At 43.7% G+C, this 24,742-nt stretch overlaps 1 protein-coding gene across 12 annotated transcripts in view; it reads right to left on the bottom strand.

Annotated features, from left to right (window-relative positions):
- Positions 1-24,742, bottom strand: part of LOC137418011 (E3 ubiquitin/ISG15 ligase TRIM25) — a 239,932-nt gene that overhangs the window by 173,850 nt on the left and 41,340 nt on the right. For 11 of the 12 annotated variants that reach the window (XM_078770697.1, XM_078770696.1, XM_078770689.1 and 8 more), the window contains 2 exons: positions 19,197-19,219; positions 14,905-15,032 (listed from right to left, as the gene is read on the bottom strand). The exons of the other annotated variant lie outside the window; for it this stretch is intronic. In XM_078770697.1, the coding sequence (XP_078626823.1) occupies positions 14,905-15,032; positions 19,197-19,219 (151 nt within the window). The remainder of the gene's footprint in view (positions 1-14,904; positions 15,033-19,196; positions 19,220-24,742) is intronic. 12 annotated transcript variants of the gene reach the window in all.

The following is a 24,742-nucleotide window of genomic DNA, read 5'->3' as shown; positions in this document are numbered from 1 at the left end:
TACCATTATGGATGGCATAGGGGATTTGCTTGTCCGAATAAGAGTTGGGAAGAAAGATGAGGATGAAGAGTGCATATATGAACAACGATCACCGACACCGGCACAAATGCATGCTCTGGATTGTCCACTCAGTGGACGGCTTGTTGTCGCCTTCGCCTGTCCAATCAGCGGACGGCTTGCTTCGCCTTCGCCCAGCAGACGCCAATACGATGGCATCGTAAGATGGCGTCGTATCGGCAGTTAATCGGATGCTTTTGGGCCCCAACGTCGGCTAATTCCGATTTTTCGAGTATGGCGGTACGTGATAAACAAAGAGCGCGGTTCGTAGATCGTAAATCCATTAGTGCCGTGGGCATCGGGTCACTGGATGCGGTGTAAAAGGGATATAAAGTCGAGTCCTTACGCTATTATTATATTTATATAGATAGATTATTAATAAAGGCCTCAAGACCTATTCAACTTGAATTAAAAAACGCGACATTTCGGCTATTCAAGAACACATTTGTAACCTGTCAATCAAAAAGGAAAACGTTTTGTTGATCGTCTTCTCAACAAAACGTGTCGACAAAACCAAAGGAATATTCAGGATTTTCACAAAATCACGACAACTTGAAAGATACGCCAAAACCTGAGGTGAATTCCGGTGATGCAGTCGTCTTCTTCCTCTGCGCCTCATTTTCTTCATGTGAAAATGAATCGATTTAAAATTCCATAGAACTCTGTCGTTTATGTATATTTTTATTTTATTACATTCACGTAGTTTCACATTCTTGACTTCATGGAGCTTCAATCTTTTGTGGTTTAAAAAAATAAAATAAAGATGGATTCTTCTTCATCACATCGCATCGCATTCTCTTCCTGTGAAACTGTTTCATAGAACTGTGTCGTTTATGTATATTTTTATTTTATTACATTCACGTAGTTTCACATTCTTGACTTCGTGGAGCTTCAATCTTTTGTGGTTAAAAAAATAAAATAAAGATGGATTCTTCTTCATCGCATCGCATTCTCTTCCTGTGAAACTGTTTCTCCATTTAACGTTTCCAAAATCAAAACTTCAAAAACTTCTTCACTTCGATTCGAAAAAACTTCAAACTTCAAAAAACGTTTCTAAAACGTCACTCCATTTAACTTTATTAAAATGACGATAAAGACGTTTCCTTATATATCCTAATTTAAAATGTTCAAGGGAATAAAAAGACCATTTGGTTCACACCACTCGACTGTCCAATCAGCGGACGGCTCGCATCGCCTTCGCTCAGCAGACGCCAATACGATGGCGTCGTAAGATGGCGTCGTATCGGCCGTTAATCGGATGCTTTTTGGGCCCCAAAGTCGACTAATTCAGATTTTTCGAGTATGACTGTAAGTGATAAACAAAGGGCACGGTTCGTAGATAGTAAATCCATTAGTGCCATGGGCATCGGGTCACTGGGTGTGGCGTAAAAGGGATAACAAAGTCGAGTCCTTACGGTATTATTATATAGATGTGAAATTATATTGTTTTTATGATCATGAAGATTTTTGAAATCTTTCAACCAAAAATCTAAATATAACAAACATGGCGGAAGACATGGAACTTCCATTTTGTATTAAATAAAATATAATTTTCATCGATTCATGAAGGAAAATTCACAACATTAGTCAGGTTCACCATGTCAATAAATTATATTTCATTCAAAATCATGGTAGATTAGCAAACCTGTACATTTTTGGAAAGGTTATAGCAAAAGGAATCCGAAAATCAATGTTGGTATTTGCACAGACACCTGCATGGCCGCCATTTTGGATTTTGAAAATGGCCGCCATAAAATACATATTTTGCGCGATCTCAGCTTCTAGTCAACCTAGAGACTTAATTAAATATGCTAATCCTATGTTTTCTGGGTCAAGGAATCCAATAAATGCCTCAAAATAGTGCTCAGGATTATAGAAAAGCAACAAACAAAGGTAATTGAAAACCATTGTCTTTATATTTGTGATATAACTGTATTACATAATACATTATACTGCAAGTCCTTTGAAGTTATAGGTTGTTATAGGAAGTTATAGCTAGTATCAGATTGAACTATAAGTCATATACACAGGATCTAGGAGGTCTATACCGTTCAGGAATATGCTTTTACAGATCTTCATCACTGTCCTGAGTGTCATTTTCGTAAAGGTGTCTATGCAAATGTAAACATTAATTTTTGGATTCCTCATGCTCTGAGTATTCCAAAAATGTATAGTTTTGCCAATCTACCAAAATTTTCAACGAAAAAACAGAGTGAACATGACTACATTGTTCTTACACTTCACTGTGCAGAATTCATTTTAACAACTTTTACACAAAGATTCTCCACTTTTACAAACTTTTACAATTACAGTTCATGAGAAGAATAAAACGGTGAATGAATGATCAGTAACATCGACTTGGATGTTAAGTTTTGCACAAACACCAAGTTCATGTCCTGATTCTTCACAATCTCAACGAATGACCTCATTCCCCTGTAAAATGTTTGTTTTCTGCACAAAATAAGATTTCCCTCCCTCACGGGCCGATCCCCCTACAATCCCGGATTAAAACTTTGTGGCTTTCATGTTATGAATTTTATAACTTATGAAAAATGATTTAAATTCTGTTAGTCTTGTATTTCTGGTCCACAATGTTTCTTTATCATAACAAAATTAACTAGAACGGCACCTGGTAGAGCACATACCTCCACCAGGCTGCACAGTTTATGTTTTGTATCCACTGAAAGACCGGATCTGGATCCAGACCTGAACCAAAGTCGAATCAGCTTGTTATTGTCACCCAACCAACTCATTCACCAAGTTTTTGAAATATCGTGTTACGCAGTAAATCGTTTTCGAGACGTCCAGTGAGGCCTGGCAGTGCGCGAACAAGGCGGACTGAGGCCTACTTCTCGCCAACGCACCGGAAGAGCCGACGAACCCCGACTGGTTGAGCTAAGCCAGCGCACACACACACACACACACACACACACACACACACACACACACACACACACACACACACACACACACACACACACACACACACACACACACCCTATTATTTTTATTTATCTGTCCTGTGTCTGTGTTTAAGTCTGGTGTGGGGACGTCCCAATTTAGGACATTATCGATTAATCGCGCGTTTTATTTTGTATTCCTGGCATTCCGTAGTAAATAAATCCTCATATGATTTTCACTGTATATTCTAAATCCGTTTTCGTGTGAGTTCATTTCCTGCAGGCTTTGAAGAAGACTGCCCGGCGAGATCACGTCAGGTAAAAGGCTTCGTCCTCTTGTTCTTCTTTCTTCCCCCACCCCACTGACGCAAAAACAGTGAAATCCGCATTTGGGCATCGTCTTTAGAGTTAAAGCTGGCTTTGGCTATCCGTGATTTCCCCGGTATTAACCAAGAGGGAGTCACACAACAATATTTTACTTCCTCATTCACGTCATCACCGATTTTTGTCCCCCGTCGCAACGCGAAGCGAAAGGGGGACTATGGTTTTCCCCTCCGTCCGTGCGTGCGTGCGGGCTGGCGTGCGAACGTGCGTGCGTGCATGCATGCGTAAGCGAAGGACCGAATTCTAATTTGGTGTGTGGGTGCAACCCACGTCAAAATCCAAGATGGCCGCCGCCATGTATGTCTGACGCCATGTATGTCTGAACCTTGTGAGCGGAATATCTTGAAAAATAAGCGAAGTACCAACTTCTAATCTGGTGTGTGGGTGTATCTAGGCATAAAGAAGAACGCTATTGCAAATTGGGTCGCCACGTCAAAATCCAAGATGGCCGCCACCATATATATGTCAACATTGTGAGCGAAATATCTTGAAAAATAAACGAACTACTAACTTCTAATCTGGTGTTTCGGTGTACCTCGGGATACGGAAGAAGGCTATTGAAAATTTCGTCGCCACGTCAAAATCCAAGATGGCCGCCACCATATATATGTCTGAAAATTGTGAGCGATATATCTTGAAAAATAAACGAAGTACTAAATTCTAATCTGCTGTGTGTGTCTATCGATGCATAAGGAAGAAAGCTATTGAAAATGTCATCGCCACGTCAAAATCCAAGATGGCCACCGCCATATACATGTCTGAACCTCGTGAGCAAAATATCTTGAAAAATAAACGAACTACTAACTTCTAATCTGGTGTGTGAGTGTATCTACGCATAAGGAAGAATGCTATTGAAAATTGGGTCGCCAAGTCAAAATCCTAGATGGCCGCCTCCATGTATGTCTGAACCTTGTGAGTGGAATATCTTGAAAAATAAGCGAAGTTCCAACTTCTAATCTGGTGTGTGGGTGTATCGACGCCTACGGGAGAATGCTATTGAAAATTGGGTCGCCACGTCAAAATCCAAGATGGCCGCCTTGCGTCTTCCACTTTGTCAACTCACGTCACTTCAACGACGGGAGGCCGAGGCGTAACGCTTGTTCCAATCATAATACTTTGATTTCCTGAATCCATGCTGGAATTCCAACCGAAAGAAAAGGATTTAATTAAAAGGAGATTATAGGTGGGCCAAAGAGCAAAAGCAAATCAAAATGGCCTCCAAATCAAGCTACAGGCAGTATATCCTCCATCACTAAAAGTCATAACTTGAAAAACTTCAGAGTTCATAGAACATGACACTCCATGCAGTGTTCAAGTCTTTACTTCAATTTTAATAGTATAACAATTTAAGATCATTTTAAAAATCTGGAAGTTTAGCATGACTACACTGTACTAACAACACTACACTGTACTAACATGACTACACTGTAATACGACGATGATGAATCACAGTTGAGGAGATGTTGGCTTTATTGATCACCATAGAACACAGCGTCAATTGGCATCTAACAGAAGCATATCGGTGGCCTCTTCTTCACCCTCTGACATGACACTCCTTCTCATAATAATCATGATAATCATCAGCGATATTGATTTTTGTACGGCTGATGACCCCATGATGATCATTTCCATGGATGGGTTTCACAAACTACACTTGAGTCCCCCTGTGCTGTCTTTCCCTCGTGGTCCCCCTGTGCTGTCTTTCCCTCGTGGTCCCCCTGTGCTGTCTTTCCCTCGCGGTCCCCTTGTACTGTCTTTCCCTCACGGTCCCCCTGTACTGTCTTTCCCTCGTGGTCCCCCTGCACTGTCTTTCCCTCGTGGTCCCCCAGTGCTGTCTTTCCCTTGTGGTCCCCCTGTGCTGTCTTTCCCTCGTGGTCCTGTTACGTGGTCCTCCCAGTGAATACCTGGTCTCGGTGACCCCCGGACCGTGAGAGGAACTCCGCCAGAAAGATCTATGATTTATACGCTTTCATAACGCAATCAATATGAATTCCAGTCAATAAGAAACCCCACACCAAGGATCCGGTGTAATTAATAATATATTCCCCAATCCATCAACAACCATCAACAATCAATCACCAATATTATTAAGATGGCCATCTTATATATGTCCCCCCTTTCCCCACTCACGACCCTCAATGGTCACTGTCCCTCACAATGTCTCTGGGCCCCTCCAGACCAAGGTGAAGGTCGGCTTCTCCGCACACGGGCGGTTGAACGAACCCCGGGCTGACGTGCTCCAAATGTGCACGTCGTGTACCAGGGACAGCGGCTGCAGCGCACACCTCCTTGCAAAAGCAAAGGGGGCAAAACCAAGCGCGGCTCGCAAAGTGTGTGAGGCCCAAGGTGCGACCCGTACACGTCCTTGTAGACGTTGAGGCGAACTGTGCCGGACGCTTGGTTCCGTGCACGAACCCACGGCAAAATGACATGTAACCGGTAATTACCCCGCACAGGTAACTCCTCTCGCCAGATGGGCTTTCAAACGCAGCATTCCCCACGCTGCTCAATATCTACACTGCTCACGTCGGAGCTGGGTGAGGAAGAGGAAGATCGCCGCTTCTCCCGGACCTCGTGTCTTTTCTTCATTCCGTTTCCGGTCTCCTTTTCCCCAGAAGGGCTCCTGACCCTTTAATCACAACAATCTTTAATCGACTAAACATTAATAAGCAATGACCTGAATAGTAATTCACATAAATTCACATAAATCCGTAACACTTCCCCCCTTCAAGAAAGAAAGTTTGAACCCAGCGAAAACTTTCTTTGCCGGCCAACTTTGGCAAACAAACCAGATAACTCACCCCCCCCCCCCCCCAAATCATCCGTTCCCCCCGGGCACAATTATCACTTAAAATTAAAGCAACAAAATTTCACAAAACCCCTAGATTAATTCACTCTGGACCAAGCGTCAACCACTTCTAGTTTCTCTTGAATGACAGTTAAGAGGGGGTCACCAAAGCCCCAAAGTTAAACCTCTCGATAGCACTTTTTCAGGAGGCCCAGCTGAGTATTCCCTACATGGACGCCTTAAGGAATGTGGAGTTCACGGTTAGTCCGGGGAGGAAAGTTCATTACATCGACGCCTTTAAGAACGTAGAGTTCACAGTTAGTCCGTGCAGGAAAGTTCACTACCTGGATGCCTTTAAGAACGTGGCGTTCACGGTTAGTCCATGTGGGAGCCCCGACTCGGTGGCTCCACCGTATATAGTGCTTCAACTTCTCCAGACTCCTAACAGTTACGGTGGGACCCCTTGTCCCAGCCGTTACCTGACTGGCGGTCTCCTTCTCGGCCAGTGCTCTGACATTCATTCTTTCGGGAGGTGCCGTAACTCTGGGAGCCTCCATAGTAATATCGGCTGCTGCCAACCCCAAAACTACCACCAAGTTGTCCTCTTCTGTAGACCTCTCGACGCCTACGAAATGCCTTCCCTACTGTTATGGTCCGACCCTCCAAATTCTTACCATCCCAATTCTTCTCTGCCTCTCTGGCGTCTTTTGTGCTTGCAAACGTGACAAAACCGAACCCTCTTGACCATTGCGTTTCCCTGTCTTTTACCACCCGCACTTCCACCAGCGGCCCATATCTGTTGAAGACAGAGGTCAGAACTTCTTCCTCTGTGTTGAAGTTCAGTCCCCCGACAAATAACTTGGAACTTTTGTCGCCATCCTGAGCTGGGGTGGTGTTATTTCCCCTGCGGGGCTCTTTACCCACCCTCGGGTTACCATAAATTTGCCCCCCGGCCAAATCATTCCCAATAATCACAGATACTCCCTCTACAGGAAGCGTGGCTTGTAAACCGATGGTGACCGGTCCTGACACCAAATCAGATTCCAACTGGATGACATGAAGTGGGGCACTAACACAGCCACTGATCCCTTGTAACCGAACACTATCACCAGTTGCGGTACTCTTTGACAATGGCAAAATGCCTTTAAGCATAAAGGATTTATGGGGTCCTGTGTCCCTCAAAACCCTAACCGGTCTTGGGTTAGTCAATTCTCCCTTGAGTGAGACCAACCCCTCATAAATAAATGGTTGGTAACTCTTCTGTGGGCGATTTCTTACGCTTGCCATCACATTCGGAGTGGTAATTGTCGGACTCCGCTCTGGGTTTTCCCTTTTCATGAGGTAACAACTGGACATCAAGTGTCCAGGTTTCTTGCAAAAAGCGCAAGTAGGCCCGGAGGAAAAGCTCGTGGTCTGCCTTGGGCCCCCCGAAAAATAAGTTTGTCTTGGGCCCGTAGCCCCCTGATTTCGAACAGTTCGGCTATCAGCGTTGTCCCCATAATCATCTCGATGCTGCCGCCATGTATTGTCATTCTCCGCACCTGCTGTTCCACAACTCCCCTGCGGAGATCTAGGCGAGGAGTTAGGTTCGTGGACCCCTATCCGGTGTGTTAAGGCATAATCATCTGCCATGGTGGCTGCGTCCCACAACTTCGGTACTTTCTTTTCCTGAAGGTACACTTTGATGTCCTCGTGGACACACTGTTGAAATTCCTCCACCAGGATCAAGTCACGCAATGCTCCGAAGTCATTCCCGACTCCTTTTGACTCACACCATCGATCAAACATGTTTTCTTTCACTCTGGCAAACTCCACATGGGTCTCACTCACCCTCTTCCTGGCATTCCTGAATTTTTGCCGGTAAGCTTCAGCAACCAACTCATAGGCTTTGAGGATGTGCTTCTTCAATACCTCATAATCTGCACATTGGTCCATTGGTAGCGCCGAATAAATCTCTTGAGCTTTACCCACCAGCACACTTTGCACAAGTATGGTCCAGGCCTCCTCCGGCCAGTTTAACTGTCGAGCCACTTTCTCAAAGTGTGGAAAAAATTGAGTGACTTCCTTTTCACTGAAGGGTGGAACCAGCCTCATATGTCTGCCCACCTCCCAGGTGTTCTGGCTAGGTGTCGACCCCGTCAGCAAGGGTGGTACCTCTCCCCGTTCTCTCATTAAATCCAGCTCCTTGAATTTAATTTCTTGCTGAAGCGCCAGATCCCGTTCCTTCAACTCCCTTTCGGCTTTTCTCTCCTCTGCTTCGAGTTCCCTGGCAGCTCTCCTCTCCTCTGCTTTTCTCCCTTCTAACCTTTCCTGGAGTTCTCGTTCCACTCTCCTTTCCTCTGCTTGTTTCTCTTCTCTCCTCTCTTTTGCTTTCCTTTCTTCTTCTGCTCTTTCCTTTTCTGCTTTCCTTTCTTCTTCTTTTAACCTTTCCTGGAGTTCTCGTTCCACTCTCCTTTCCTCTGCTTGTTTCTCTTCTCTCCTCTCTTCTGCTTTCCTTTCTTCTTCTGCTCTTTCCTTTTCTGCTTTCCTTTCTTCTTCTGCCCTTTCCTTTTCTGCTTTCCTTTCTTCTTCTGCTCTTTCTTTTCTGCTTTCCTTTCTTCTTCTTTGATCCGTTCCTGGCTCCGTAATTGCAACTCCAGTTTCCGGAGCTCAACGTCTTCTGGTTCTTCGGGTAGCCACTCCCAGGCTAACTCGTCCCATGTTCCTAATCCCACCATAGACTGTATCACCGTGGTCTGCAACTCTGCCTTCCTCAAATTAGTTCGGACCTCCAAGTTAAAATGTTTGGCCAATTTCAAGAGGTCCGATTTTAGTAATGCTCGGAACTGTGCCTCACTAGGGGTTACCGCAAAGTTCTGTGCCACAAACGCCATGGTGACTACTGGTAACACCTGTTAACCTTCACCCCAGAAATTTCCAATAAAGAAAAGCAACAGTATTACTATTATTGCTATTGTTTTTTGTTGTTGTTGTTGTTGTTGTTGTTGTTTTGTCGACAGAGAAAAACAATTTTGGGAACGTTGGAAAAGTTCCCACTCTTGGGAATTCTTTCCCGGACTAAAATTTAGAAAATTTTAAATGTCCCGGACGTAGACCCAATTGCGAATCCGCAAATTGTAATTTGGACGAGCCCCCAATTTCTGTTACGTGGTCCTCCCGGTGACTACCTGGTGTCGGTGACCCCCGGACCGTGAGAGGAACTCCGCCAGAAAGATCTATGATTTATACGCTTTCGTAATGCAATCAATATGAATTCCAGTCAATAAGAAACCCCACACCAAGGATCCGGAGTAATCAATAATATAATATATTCCCCAATCCATCAACAACCATCAACAATCAATCACCAATATTATTAAGATGGCCATCTTATATATGTCCCCCCTTTCCCCACTCACGACCCCTCAATGGTCACTGACCCTCACAATGTCTCTGGGCCCCTCCAGACCAAGGTGAAGGTCGGCTTCTCCGCACACGGGCGGTTGAACGAACCCCGGGCTGACGTGCTCCAAACGTGCACGTCGCGTACCGGGGACAGCGGCTGCAGTGCACACCTCCTTGCAAAAGCAAAGGGGGCAAAACCAAGCGTGGCTCGCAAAGCGCGCGAGGCCCAAGGTGCGACCCGTACATGTCTTTGTAGACATTGAGGCGAAATGTGCCGGATGCTTGGTTCCGTGCACGAACCCATGGCAACGTGACGTGTAACCGGTAATTACCCCGCACAGGTAACTCCTCTCACCAGACGGGCTTTCAAAAGCAGCGTTCCCCACGCTGCTCAATATCGACACCGCTCACGTCGGACCTGGGCGAGGAAGAGGAAGATCGCCGCTTCTCCCGGACCTCGTGTCTTTTCTTCTTCCGTTTCCGGTCTCCTTTTCCCCTGAAGGGCTCCTGACCCTTTAATCACAACAACCTTTAATCGCCTAAACATTAATAAGCAATGACCTGAATAGTAATTCACATAAATTCACATATATCCGTAACAGTCCCCCTGTGCTGTCTTTCCCTCGTGGTCCCCCTGTGCTGTCTTTCCCTCGTGGTCCCCCTGTGCTGTCTTTTCCTCGTGGTCCCCTGTGCTGTCTTTCCCTCGTGGTCCCCCTGTGCTGTCTTTCCCTCGTGGCCCCCTGTGCTGTCTTTCCCTCGTGGTCCCCCTGTGCTGTCTTTCCCTTGTGGTCCCCTTGTGCTGTCTTTCCCTCGTGGTCCCCCTGTGCTGTCTTTCCCTCATGGTCCCCCTGTGCTCTCTCTCCCTCATGGTCCCCCTGTGCTGTCTTTCCCTCGTGGTCCCCCTGTGCTGTCTTTCCCTCGCGGTTGTCAGCTCTTTCACGAGCCTCGATTCAGTATACAAAAAAGAAAAAAAGAAAAAAATGTGTACATTGAATGTATCTGTTCTTGTTTAACTATTTGGTTAAAAGATATAAACATCTTCATAAATATAAAAAAAGAAATTTTCACATCTTGTAGTGTTTGTTCATCTTTAATCACATCCACAGAAGTGCCGGTGGAGCATCTAGAGAAGGTGGAGCTGGATCAGAACAACTTGATAAATCTTTGTAAGTGAAGGAAAACTGCGACAACGTTTTTCTTCTTCACTCCATTTACAAATTATTTAAAATTCCATATTTCTTCCTTTTCATTCTTTCCTTTTTCTTCCATTTTATTTCCCTCTTTATAGAAAGGCTTCGGGGTCACGACCAAAATAAATCTCTTGATAGATGTCGACATATAACATGGTTCTTGGAGGTATTATGAAGGTGATTTGTTATAGTGTTCAAGTTTATAATTACAGACTTGGCATTTAATATGGAATTTTTTTTTTTCTTGACTTGGGTTTACTTTCTGAACTCAGTATATCAATCTGGTGAGTTTCTTTTACACTTCAGTGATTTCTTTGTGAAAAGAACCATGTCACTGATTGTGTCGCAGCAAGAATAGTCAGGGCCCTTAGGGATATTTTGGTTCAAATTCTTCCAAAAGCATCAAATTTGGCACAGATGTTGCCCATGCCATACTCTTTCGATTTTTGACGGGCGCCAAGGGCGGTATGATCCGTGGACCATACCGGTCCATCCCGCCATGTCACCTGACCTATGATGTCATAATTAGGATATGCATCCAATCACATGGCGTACTATAAGTGGTCAAAGTTCAAAATGAATTGTTCGAAAAATGAAGGCAGGGAACCATTTTTAAGGTTTTCATAAAATCCAAAATGGCCGCCAGGTCACATGACCTATGACGTCATATTTATGACATGTATACAATCATGTCTACATGAACCCGGATCATGATCGCACAAAAATTAAACACAAGGATATGGCATACAGTTCATAAAACATCAAAATCCGTACCTTTGTAATTAGACTGATGAACTGCATATGACTGAAAATTAGGAAATAGACATGTAAATATTTCCTCTAATTGTCAAAAATAAGGTCAGAGTTCGATTACCCAACCCAGAAACATAAAATGGTGAACCTCACGTAAATCTTGACAAAAAACTCAAAAACCGACATGTTTGACCCAAAAATGACTTTTAAGATGACCTTGAGGGTTGATCTTGACCTCGAATCATCAAAATAACATCATAATTGGAATCCTCGACCTCGAAAACCCCTGAAAAGTGGTATCACATACATGATTCCATCCCTTTTGGTTATTTAACTGATTTTCCTCTAATCCAGGTGGTGGCCATTTAGTATTTTGCCAATATGGGGCCCCCGGGGGGGGGGGGGGGGGAGCCCGTCTTGGCGCCCGTAAAAAATCGAAAGAGTATGGCATGGGCAACATCTGGGCCAAATTTGGTGCTTTTGGAAGAATTTGAACCAAACAGCCCCAAAATATCCCTAAGGGCCCTGACTAGAAGTCAATAACAGGATTATATCACAGGTGGCGTGACAAAATGTACGGACAAGTACATTTGACGATTGGCTTCACAATCGGGTATATAAGGGTTGTTGCGTTCTGTATTAGTGGAAAACAACTGCTGCACATCTACAAAAGTTATTGCCGCTTCCTCTGGAGATGGTCCGTCAACTCGAAAATGCTGTTTGTCATGGAGTGGTGGCTTTACGAAATTCCAGCATGAAACAGCATGCTATTGCTCAGCAGTATGGCATCACTCAAGGTCAGGTGTCAAAGATCCTGAAACGAAATGCTCAGAGGGTTGTCCCTACTCCAACACCGAGGCCAGGACGTCCCCGCAGAACCACAATGAGGGATGATCGCCAGCTGCTCCGGTTAGTCCGCAATGGCCGTACCAAGTCAGCTAATCGGCTCAGGGATGAGTGGCAGCAACTGACAAATATGCCTGTATCCAGAAGGCGAGTCAACCAATGACTGGTTCAAGCAGGCTATCGTGCCAGGCGTCCCCTGAGAAAGCCACGCCTGACCAGACAACACCGCCAGCGCTGATTGCAGTGGGCCAGAGAGCACCGTCAATGGCAGCCAGGACACTGGAATCACGTGATCTTCAGTGACGAGTCTAGATTTCTGGTCTATCGTCAAGATAGCCATGTCTGAGTGTGCAGCCAAGTGCATGAAGCCTACAACGAAGATTGTATAGTGCCAAGAGTCCAAACTGGAGGTGGTGGGGTGACCGTTTGGGCTGCTTTTCATGCAGGGGGCAAAACTGACCTTGTTGTTCTGAATGGAAACCTGAACAAGTTCAAGTACATGGTCATTCTGGAAGAAACATTGCTTCCATTTGCTCGTGCAGCCTTTTGAGGAAACTTTTTCTTCCAAGATGACAATGCATGGCCTCATTGTGCTCGCATGATCCAACACTTTCTTGCTGACCGTGGTGTAGAGCATATGGAGTGGAAGGGCATGTACCGGATATGAATCCGATAGAGAACTTGTGGGCAGAATTAACGCGTCAAATCGACAACTTGGACCAGCAGCCTGCCTCTGTGCGTGAATTGCAGCAGGCTATTGACACTGCATGGCAAGCGATTGCTGTCCAAACCTTGGCAAATCTCGAGAACAGCATGCCTCAACGTTTACATGCTCTCCTGAATGCTCGTGGGGGTTACACGAAGTACTGAAATGTAGTTTTACTGTCCGTAATTCCAGTCGTAATTTAACTTTTGTTTTTGTTAAAAAAAATTTTGGCTAATGTGCAAAATAGAGATATTTCTGGAAAAGGTACAGAAGTTTAACACAGTACTGTCCGTGAATTGAGTTCGATATCAGTTTACATCACTTCCAAGGATCAATTTATTTGTTTCGAAATGTCAAATGTGGTTTTCATTTCTTTTAAAGGTCACATTAACAAAATCTAGAATAATTTCAACATAATTCCAATGAACTTTTAGTTCCAAGTCATCTTGAAAAGTAAGTTCACCCCCACAAAAAAAAATTCCATATTAAATGCCAAGTCTTTAATTCAACTTGAATAAAGGGTTAAAGGTTTATATATAAATTGATTCAGGGTTTTACCGCCGTTTTCCCCAGTGTCTATTACATCACCCCATCTAACACGTTACATTAGTTCTTCATGCCTGTTGTTTATGTGATTTGTAACCCATTTCCTCCATTATTGATCCCTCTGCTCTCTTCGATCTCCGACCATGTCTAATATATCGAGCATGAATCCCTTCTTCCAGTAACTCCTTCTAATCAAACTCCCAAAATCTCGACTTAACACAAATATCTGATATTTTATCCGATTTGTGGAACTGCTTTCTGGAGACGATTCAATCCAAATTTTCCTTCCAGGAACTGTAAATTAACCATCACTACCTGTAAATATTTCTGCCCTTGTGAACCCTACCTCTCTCAAGCCCCGTGGTTTCAGATATTTCCTCCCCTCCCATCTTTAGTTTTCTCCTGTTCGTTGGTTAACTTGCTTGTTGAATCTACCTGTTGTGTTCACCTGTTTACCCCACTGAAACCATGTTTGCTTTTTGTCCTCTGTAACCTCACTCATCCTGAGAAAAATATTATCATTTGTTCCTTTTCTATAATTTTTAAAGGTGGATGGAGGTTATGTTTTCACCGCTGTCTGTCTGTCTGTCTGTCTGTCCGTTTTTAAACAAAATATCTCAATAAAGTTGTGGACGGATTCGGACGAAATTTGGCAGAGATGTATCGTATGTGACAGCGACGAAATGATTACATTTTGGGGAAGATCCGGATTCGGATCCGGCTAGTAGAATTTATTAAGTGATTCTTCACCATTGGGAGATAGGACCAAAAACGACACACAGCAGGATATCTCAAAAAGTTGTGGACGGATTTGGACAAAAATTGGTGGACTGGTTGGGTGTCTGACAAGGACAAACATATTCGATGTTGGTGAAGATCTGAATCTGAATTCGGATATGAGAATTATTTAATTTTTCAGTGATTCTTCACCATTGAGTGATGGGGCTAAATTCAGCATATAGCAGGATATCTCAAAACGTTATAGACGGATTTGGACGAAACTTGTTGGACAGGTTATGTGTGAGAGAAGAAAGAATCGATTCAATTCCGGTGAAGATCTGGATCCGGATTCAGCTCGTCGAATTTTTAAAGTGATGCTTCACCATTGGGAGATACGATATATAGCAGGATATCTCAAAATTTGTGGATGGATGATTTTGATTAAATGCGATTCTGTATTGTGATTTTCTGTTATACTCTGGGATGCAAAACGTAAACTGTTCACCTGGCAGAGGCATTCCTCTCCAATGAGTGCCGTTCTTGTCACTTCCTCTTTCCCTTCCATATTTGTGCCACGTTTTGTGTTCCCTTATTATTTTCTTTATAAAATGTCCAGTTTGTGTCACTCACTCTGTATCTTCTCCAGGAATTTCTTATTGAGCGTGATGAGCCCATCCAAATTCTTCTCCTCCTTCGAGAAGTCCAGAACTGGGAGCGGTGTCCTCTTCACGGATGTAAAGTCTGACATGGTCTCGAGCCTTGGAATAAAAAGGAAAAACATCAGTTTTAGAAATTATTCGAGAGAATATTGTTGGAATAATACATTTTTACATATCAAAACAAGTTATCTGCAAAAGAGTTGTAAATAATTAAAAATAGAAAATAGATCGAGTTAATCTTTATATCGATTTGTATTTTTATTCAGAAGTGCAGATTCTCCAAGAGACAAATCGAGTATAAATTAAACAGGGAGAAAGCAAACGATGAACAGCATGGAAATAGTGTGTCGGTGAGGGTTGGAGAGATTGAGGTGTGCTTTGGGGAAAGAATAAATCAATGATGAATGACATTATTGAAAGATGAGATGAAGGCCACAAGGCAAGGAACGCAACAGACATGGTGAGTCAGTTGGTCCTGGACTCAGCTTCATGACAGGAGATGGACAGAAGAAAGGAAAAGTTCAGAAGCGATGGGATAAAAAACCGTCTGTCTGCAGAGACAAGACCTGGGTGAGAATAATCCAACGATGTGTTTGTGGTGGGACGTGGGACAACACCATTCTCAGAAGTCATGTTTATTAATGTTGACCTGTTAGTGTTTCCATCTCAGCTCTTCGGACAAGCTGCACAGAATCCAGGTTCACATGTTATAAACTATGTCTTTGTCCATCAATCTCTTTGTAATTAATGAAACCAGGATCAAATGTTATACACCATGTCTTTGTCCATTGTCCATCAATTTCTGTGTAATTTATGTTGATGTACACAATCTACTAAAGCATTTGCCCATTTGTCCTGTTAGACAGTGTATCGTGTTCTGTGCATGGACAACACTTGCATACATATGATTCCATATGGAAGAAATTGTTTATTTTCTCTGAATCTGTCACGTTTGTTGGGTGAGATGTTAATTGTGAAAGTTGATGAGAGTTGAAAGATAACAAGCATTCTTGGGGGAAAATGTCAGGAGCATAAAAAAGGCCCCTCTATATGGTATGTGCCATGTGGTAAACTTTCGAAAAGAAGGGACATTCAAAAAAAATATCGTGTGCATGCTGGACTACCCTTGTGTTCTCAGGAGGAACCAAGTAATGCTCTATAAAAGTTCATATAAAGGGGTGCATGACATCTGGCAAATAAAATACATTAACTTCTTCATGCAGCTGTATCAATCAAATTGGCGCTGCATTATATGTCAAGATACATATTATATATCAATATTCACATTACTTTGAATTTTCCCGAGCAACGCCAGGTACTTCAGCTTGCGTTTTATATTTTGAACACGAGAACACAAATCCCCTTGTTGGCGCTTCCAAAAACTTCAAGTTTGGCAGTATTTGGAGAAACGCAAATTTCCTCTATATTGACCGATCAAATTTGCCGCTCACGCTTTCAGCATTGAAAAATATTGGGATTCAGACAAATATGGATTGTGCTCAGAAACGCAAACCAAGATTTGAAAAGACGCTTCCATGTCCTTTTTCTCAAGACAGTGTGAGGTAAGGTGTTCCATTAATTCTCTTTTGAAATAATTTGGAAGGAAATGAGGAATAATTAGAAAGAGCAGTTGAAGAAGGTGAGCAGAGATCATGGATGGACATGGAGAGAAGAATGTGAGCAGAGATCATGGAGAGAAGAAGGTGAGCAGAGATCATGGATGGACATGGAGAGAAAAAGGTGAGCAGAGATCATGGATGGACATGGAGAGAAGAAGGTGAGCAGAGATCATGGATGGACATGGAGAGAAAAAGGTGAGCAGAGATCATGGATGGACATGGAGAGAAGAAGGTGAGCAGAGATCATGGATGGACATGGAGAGAAGAAGGTGAGCAGAGATCATGGATGGACATGGAGAGAAGAAGGTGAGCAGAGATCACGGATGGACATGGAGAGAAGAAGGTGAGCAGAGATCATGGATGGACATGGAGAGAAGAAGGTGAGCAGAGTTCATGGATGGACATGGAGAGAAGAAGGTGAGCAGAGATCACGGATGGAAGAAGGTGAGCAGAGATCATGGAGAGAAGAAGGTGAGCAGAGATCATGGATGGACATGGAGAGAAGAAGGTGAGCAGAGATCATGGATGGACATGGAGAGAAGAAGGTGAGCAGAGATCACGGATGGACATGGAGAGAAGAAGGTGAGCAGAGATCATGGAGAGAAGAAGGTGAGCAGAGATCATGGATGGACATGGAGAGAAAAAGGTGAGCAGAGATCACAGATGGACATGGAGATAAGGAGCAATAAGACCAGGTGGAACACGAGAAATTAGCAGAACAGAATATTCATGGCTGTTGGAGACTTCGACTATTTCAATGAACACAATAGATCTCAACAACGTAGAATGAATAGTGATGAGGTCATTCTGAAGTGATGAGGATGAGAGAGAACGAAGAGAAGTTGAGAAGGGATTGAACTAAACAAGCTAAACTTAAATGAGAATCAAAGGGGATTAAAGTAAACTTATTAAAGTTTTTGTCCAATTAATAAACCAAATTAACTTCAGAATGACCTCCTCCCTTAGTCAGCCCAAAACTGTTAATTTCTCGATCAGAAATAGGGAAGGAAATCAGGCGAGGAAAAGAATCAAGTTCATGAGGAAATACTGAAGAACGCGAATAAGAAACATCTTGTTCATCTCGTGTGTCCTTCCCTCACCTCATCCTTTCCCTACCCCTCATCCTTTCCCTACCCCTTCATCCTTTCCCTACCCCTCATCCTTTCCCTAACCCTCATTCTTTCCCTCACCCCATTCTTTCCCTACGCCTCATTCTTTCCCCACTCCTCATTCTTTCCCTCATCCTCATTCTTTCCCTCATCCTCATTCTTTCCCTCATCCTCATTCTTTCCCTCATCCTCATTCTTTCCCTCATCCTCATTCTTTCCCTCACCCCATCCTTTCCCTACCCCTCATCCTTTCCCTTACCCTCATTCTTTCCCTCACCCCATCCTTTCCCTACCCCTCATCCTTTCCCTAACCCTCATCCTTTCCCTACCCCTCATCCTTTCCCTAACCCTCATTCTTTCCCTCACCCTATTCTTTCCCTACCCCTCATTCTTTCCCTAACCCTCATTCTTTCCCTAACCCTCATCCTTTCCCTAACCCTCATTCTTTCCCTCACCCCATCCTTTCCCTACCCCTCATCCTTTCCCTAACCCTCATCCTTTCCCTACCCCTCATCCTTTCCCTAACCCTCATTCTTTCCCTCACCCCATCCTTTCCCTACCCCTCATCCTTTCCCTACCCCTCATCCTTTCCCTTACCCTCATTCTTTCCCTCACCCCATCCTTTCCCTACCCCTCATCCTTTCCCTAACCCTCATCCTTTCCCTACCCCTCATCCTTTCCCTAACCCTCATTCTTTCCCTCACCCTATTCTTTCCCTACCCCTCATCCTTTCCCTACCCCTCATCCTTTCCCTAACCCTCATTCTTTCCCTAACCCTCATCCTTTCCCAAACCTCATTCTTTCCCTAACCCTCATTCTTTCCCTAATCCTCATTCTTTCCCTAACCCTCATTCTTTCCCATAACCTCGATCTTTCCCAATCCCTTATCCTTTCCCTCACCCTCAATCGTTCCCTCACCCCCATTCTTTCCCTACCCCTCAGCCTTTCCCTATCCCTCATCCTTTCCCTAACCCTTATCCTTTCCCTAATCCTCATTCTTTCCCTAAACCTCATTCTTTCCCTAACCCTCATTCTTTCCCTCATCCTCATCCTTTCCCTAACCCTCATCCTTTCCCTAACCCTCATTCTTTCCCTCATCCTCATCCTTTCCCTAACCCTCCTTCTTTCCCGAACCCTCAATCTTTCCCTCACCCTCAATCTTTCCCTCACCCTCAATCTTTCCCTCACCCTCAATCTTTCCCTCACCCTCAATCTTTCCCTCACCCTCAATCTTTCCCTCACCCTCAATCTTTCCCTCACCCTCAATCTTTCCCTCACCCTCAATCTTTCCCTCACCCTCAATCTTTCCCTCACCCTCAATCTTCCCCTCATCCTCATCCTTTCCCTCGCAGTCATTCTTTCCCTCATCCTCATCCTTTCCCTAACCTTCAATTCTTTCACACTTCTCATTTCTCAAAGTCTCCCTCGATTTTGTCTTGGTTTATCATTTATTAAATATCTTCAAATGTTTAAAACATGACAGGGTCAAAAACATCAGGATGTGCTGATAACGTGTTGGACACCAATGCACTCACATTTTTAGCACGTCCTTGGAACCCTGAAAAGGAAGAAAGCAAAGGATGAGAACAAGATATTTGAATGAATGAATGTATCTTTTTATTTATTAAATACAAGAGAGTTCACAGAACACGATACCCCATGCAGTGTTCAATAGTGTATTCCAATTTTAATAAAATAATGATTTTAAACATCGTCATTAAAAATATCCAGGTATTTCGTGTTGCTGAAGCAATATTGGACATCACCCTTTTACACTGCAAAAAAGACGATGTTTTGTCTCAGTTTTGGAGATGGAGGCTTTATTTATCACCAGAGAACACAATCATCAGCATGGTACATAGCTAAAAGACAGCTTCCTCTTCACCCCTGATGCTGAACCCTCTCACTTGGCATGCTCTCTCATGCTATATATGGACAGATAGCATAGCATCTTCTCTTCTGGACTTGCTTATGACTAACCTCCCTGAAAATGTCTGTTGCTCTTCTTCTGCTCCAATCTGCTCATCTGATCATGTGCTTGTTAAAGTGGACATCTCTCTGACCATTCTCAGGGAGCCTCGTCAGCGTCGACGAGTCAGCCATTTCACTCAGGCCAACTGGCACGGTCTTCAAGCAGCCATCAATCATCTGGACTGGTCTACTATCTCCACTGCCTCTGACATCAACTCATCCTGGGAATTCTTCCAAAGTAAATTGCTCTCTCATGCACAGATTTATCCCATCTCATCTTCAGTTGTCTTACCCTTCCTCCCGTCCATAGTACATGGAATCTTGTGGTGAGGCTGTTGCCCAGAAACAACTTGCCTGCGTCTCCTGGAAAGCAAATCCCACGGAAGGAAATCTCATTTCCTTTCACAAAGCCCGAAACAAGTGTGTGTCCACCCTCAGAATAGCCAGGAAACAATATCTCTCCGTTCTCAAGACCGAACTCTCTTATCTGTCTCCCTCTTCCAAATCCTGGTGGCATCTGGTCAAATCTGTTTCTGGTGTTTGTTCCCCCGCCATCCCCTCCCTTACCTCAAACGGCTACACAGCTGACTCCACACGTGAAAAAGCTGAATGCCTTAACTCTGTGTTTGCCTCTAAATCTTGTGTCCAAAACCCATCCCTCTCTGTACCCACCATACCCAGTTGTACCCAGCTGCTCCTGGACTCTGTGTCCTTTCCTTCTGACAAGGTGGAAAAGTTTTTGTCAAACCTCGACTCTGATTCTGCAACTGGACCTGACGGCATCATCCCACGGGTCCTAAAAACCTATTCTTCTGCTCTTTCACTCCCTCTCTCTGTTCTCTTCACCCACTCTTTTGCTCAAGGTCATCTGCCAACTGCTTGGAAATCAGCCAACATCACCGCTTTACACAAAAAGGTGCAAAAACAGATCCTAGCAACTACAGACCAATCAGCCTTCTCCCAATTATCAGCAAAGTCATGGAATCCATCATTGCCTCAGATATGAAATCTTTCCTCTTCTCCAATGGCTTGATCTCTGATCATCAATTTGGTTTCAGACCAGGCTACTCTACTCTGGACATGCTGCTCCTGCTGTCTCAACAATGTATGGAGGTCCTCAATGCCAAACAGGAAATTAGAGCTGTCTCCCTCGACATATCACGTGCCTTCGATACGATCTGGCATTCTGCTCTGCTCACCAAACTCTCCTCCTTTGGTATCCATGGAAATCTCCATGCATGGCTGGCAGTGTTCTCATACCACAAGGCAGTGTTCTGGGCCCTGTGCTTTATCTGGTCTTCATCAATGATCTCTCCGACTCTCTTGAAAATCCTCTCTATCTCGTTGTTGATGACTCCACTCTCTGCCGCTCCATTCCTCATCCCTCAGATTGGCAGTCTGCAGCCTCCTCACTCTCTGCAGACCTGGACAAAATCACACATTGGGCAAACAAGTGGAACATGTCTTTCAATCCTGACAAATCTCACACTCTTACGATGTCTCTCCGAAAAGCCCGACTGGACAACCCTCCCATCCACTTTCTGAACATTCCTCTCCAAGAAGGTCTGTCACTCAAGCTTTTGGGTCTCACTATCTGCCATGATCTTTCCTGGGAAAGCCACATTTCAAATCTGGCCTCCAGAAGCCAGTCGCTGACTGGGCATCCTCCGTCGTGCGCAGTCCTTCCTTGGCATACCTGAGCTCCCCACCACATACAAGGCATTCATCCACAGCTCAATGGAATACTGATCTCCCCTCTGGGCTTGTGCTCCTGCCTCACACCTAGCTCGTCTTTACGCTGTTGAAACCAAAGCTTTCAGAATCATTGGAATCTCCCGTGATGAAGCTACCTCCGAGGGCCTTTCACTTACTCACCGCAGGCAGGTTGGTGGTCTTTCTGTCTTCTGCCGACTCCTCTCCGGCCTTGCTCCTCCTGCTCTCTCTGGGTTCTGTCCCCCAAATATTCCTACAGGCCGCACAAGATCTGCCTGCAACCCTCTTATGGTTAAACTGCCAAAATCAAGACTCTCTGCTCACCTTCACTCCTTCATTCCTCTTTTCTCCCACCTCTGGAACAAACTCCCTCACTCTCTTCAATCCCACTCCCCCCTCCAGGTCTTTAAAACAGCTGTTCACCACCATCTCTTATCTTCTTCCCCCATCCAAAACCTTGATCTTTTCTACCCCCACTAATTTCATCCCAAATCCACTTTTTTGAAATAACAACTTCTGGATGTCCTTGGTGTCCTTGTGTTTATACTTCTCCCACCCCCCCTTCCCACATCGCCTCCCCCCAAGCCCTCTCCCTCCCACACATTCCCGATGCCCCTGCTCTCAAATGTTGTGTTTATGTGCTTCCCCTTCTCTCCCCATCTTGTCTACCGCTCCCCTTTTTATCTACTTTGTTTGTTTGTCTGTTTGATTTTGTATGTGTGATAAATGTTAGCTCTTTGACGAGCCTCGACTATGTATCCCAAAAAAAAAAAAAAAAAAAAAAAAGAAGCTCTTGGAAGTATTATGAAGGTGATTTGTGTTCTACAAGTATGGAATTTAATTTAAAAGGTTTAAAGACGTATAAATAAATAAATTCCTGGTTTTCCTGCCATTTTACCCAGAGGCTACTACATCACCATATCTAACACGTTACATTAATTATTCGTGCTTGTTGTTTGTGTCCTTAATATTGTCCTGTCGCCCAGCGATTATGACCACGAGGTGACAAATGTCCGATCATTTTTACTCCCGAGGCGAACTCCCGAAATCTTGGCGGTTATTTTCATCGCACATGCGGGACGGAAGGCAGCGAAGGCGCCTACCTGAATGGAAGCACACTTGTTTGTTCCCGAAACCACAACGAATAAACGAACACAACAAATGAAAAATACCACAATAATGATTTAATTATTGCAATGTTGTTGTTAATGTTGTTGTTGCAATGTTAATTATAAAATAAACGCAAAACAAAATAAATGTTGAAATAAACTAATTGCAATTCCTACATTGCGGATCCTCCATCAGACACAAATACGCACACCAGGGAATTATAAAGTAATAATAAATATTCTTTTTTTTAAATATTAAAATCAACGTTCTCTGCAACTGTTGGTCCGATTGGCACTAAATTTTCAACAAGTGATTGGCTAGGCCTGTAAAACATTTTGTGGCAATTATGACATCATAGGTCACATGGTATGGGCGCCATCTTGGAAAAACACATTCAACTTTCCCCTTCAACAACCAACAACTTCAACACCCCTCTATATCTCAGAAAGGGCTCAATGGAAAACTAAATGATATTCATAGAATACTTACCCTGCACAGTCAACTTGCTGTGAGCCAACTATCCTGTTTTTGAAGGTTTTTTTTTTTTGATCCAATATAGCTGCCAGACCACGTGAGCGATGACATCATACATTTATATTCTCTAAATAATTGTGGCATCGATCATGCTCAATACATTTCAAACTGATCAGACTAAGCGTTGCCTGTCGAATTATGACGGCATAATTATGGCACCAATGACGTCATCGTTAACAACACCTATTCCCCATATGGAGTTATTTACAATGAGCCAGGTTTCAATTTTTTCCATAGAGCGGTTTTGGAGATATAGAGGTGCAACGTTTTTCGGTTTTTCCAAGATGGCACCTGTAACACATGACCTCTGATGTCATGATTATCATTAAAATATTCTGAAGGAGGAGGTGCTCCTATGGTAAAAATTCCGTGTCCATCAGACCAACAGTTGCTGGGGAAAAAAATGATAATGATCGGATGGATAAGTGTTCGTCAGGTAGTATATGGTAATTTAAAAAGTCCCGTGGGCATTTAATGGTTAAAGCAAACCACCTATCTAATTATCTTTATTAGACCCCCAAACAACTAAAAAATACTTGGTGGCCATCTCAAATATGTGTGGAACACAATTTTATGACATCATCAAGATGGCCGCCATAAAACGATGCTTAAAATCATAATTTTGAAATTACTCAATCAAATTTAAAGATGTTGGGCTCAAAATGTTCAGAATGAAGCTACTGAACTGTTTATACTGTTTTCTGTATATCACACTACCTAAACACATTACAAATATTTTAAAATGTGGGAAAATCTTGTCAAACACTGAGGGCTTTTACAAATTCATTCACTGAATACTGTGATGATCTGTTTAACTTTGCTACAAAAGCAGTCTTGCCAGAGAATATCAAGAATGACCTCTGCAACAGGAATGAAATTGGCCAGGATCTGTTTGATGAATTTGTGTCAAAGAGAATCACAACTGGTGAAGTAAATCTCTGGGATTCGATGAAGAAGAGAAAGCTACAAACATGGAAACACACTGGGAAAAAAGTAGCAGTCAAAGCAGGACAGAAAATAGTTAAACTTCAGGAAGTCCGATCACTCTTTGCCCGCATGCTCGTTGTGTCAAAGTCGAGGTCTGACATCAACTTGAAAGATGAAATTGTGAAACATGAATTTACTGGCAAGGGCTCTGTTTGCTGCAGATGGCACAATGCCGCACTGTTCAGCTAAGAGCAACCTCATGAAAATCGTTGAAGATGCCCCCAAAGCCTTACCAGAGGTAAATGCTGAAGTAGCTGGGCACCCAATCACAGAAATGAAGGTTGCCCTTATAGATGCCATGGCAGGATTTCAATCAATGCCGAAGCCGGAAAGGATAAAGCTGTGTTCAGATCTTGGGCTTTACTTCACAACACTTGTCTTTAACAAGTTCAACCAACAGAAATATGATGAAGTGCATCTGGTATTTGACAGATATGATGTCTGCCGGTCATTGAAAACAACTGAGCGAGAAAGAGGCAAGGTGGCACTCAAACACTTGCTTACCACATAATGGACAATACAAACATTGCACAAGCGCCCCTAAAGAAACTACTCTCTCATACAAACACAAAGATGGAGCTCTCAAACTACCTGGCACAAAAATCTCTTCAGCAAGGCAACAAAAATGGAATGAAGCTTGTTGTGGCCTGGGGAGATAAATGTGAAGCAACACACAGGGACATGAGCTACCTGGCAAGTGAACAGGAAGAGGCTGACACAAAGTTACTGCTGCATGCCCTTGATGCAACAGCTCGTGGAGCTACTA

This window comes from Myxine glutinosa, chromosome 1 (genome assembly GCF_964187855.1).
Source record: "Myxine glutinosa chromosome 1, kmMyxGlut1.1, whole genome shotgun sequence".
Classification (NCBI taxonomy): Eukaryota; Metazoa; Chordata; class Myxini; order Myxiniformes; family Myxinidae; genus Myxine; species Myxine glutinosa.
Note: the sequence above shows the minus strand (reverse complement) of the source record. Positions and strands in the feature narration are given on the sequence as shown.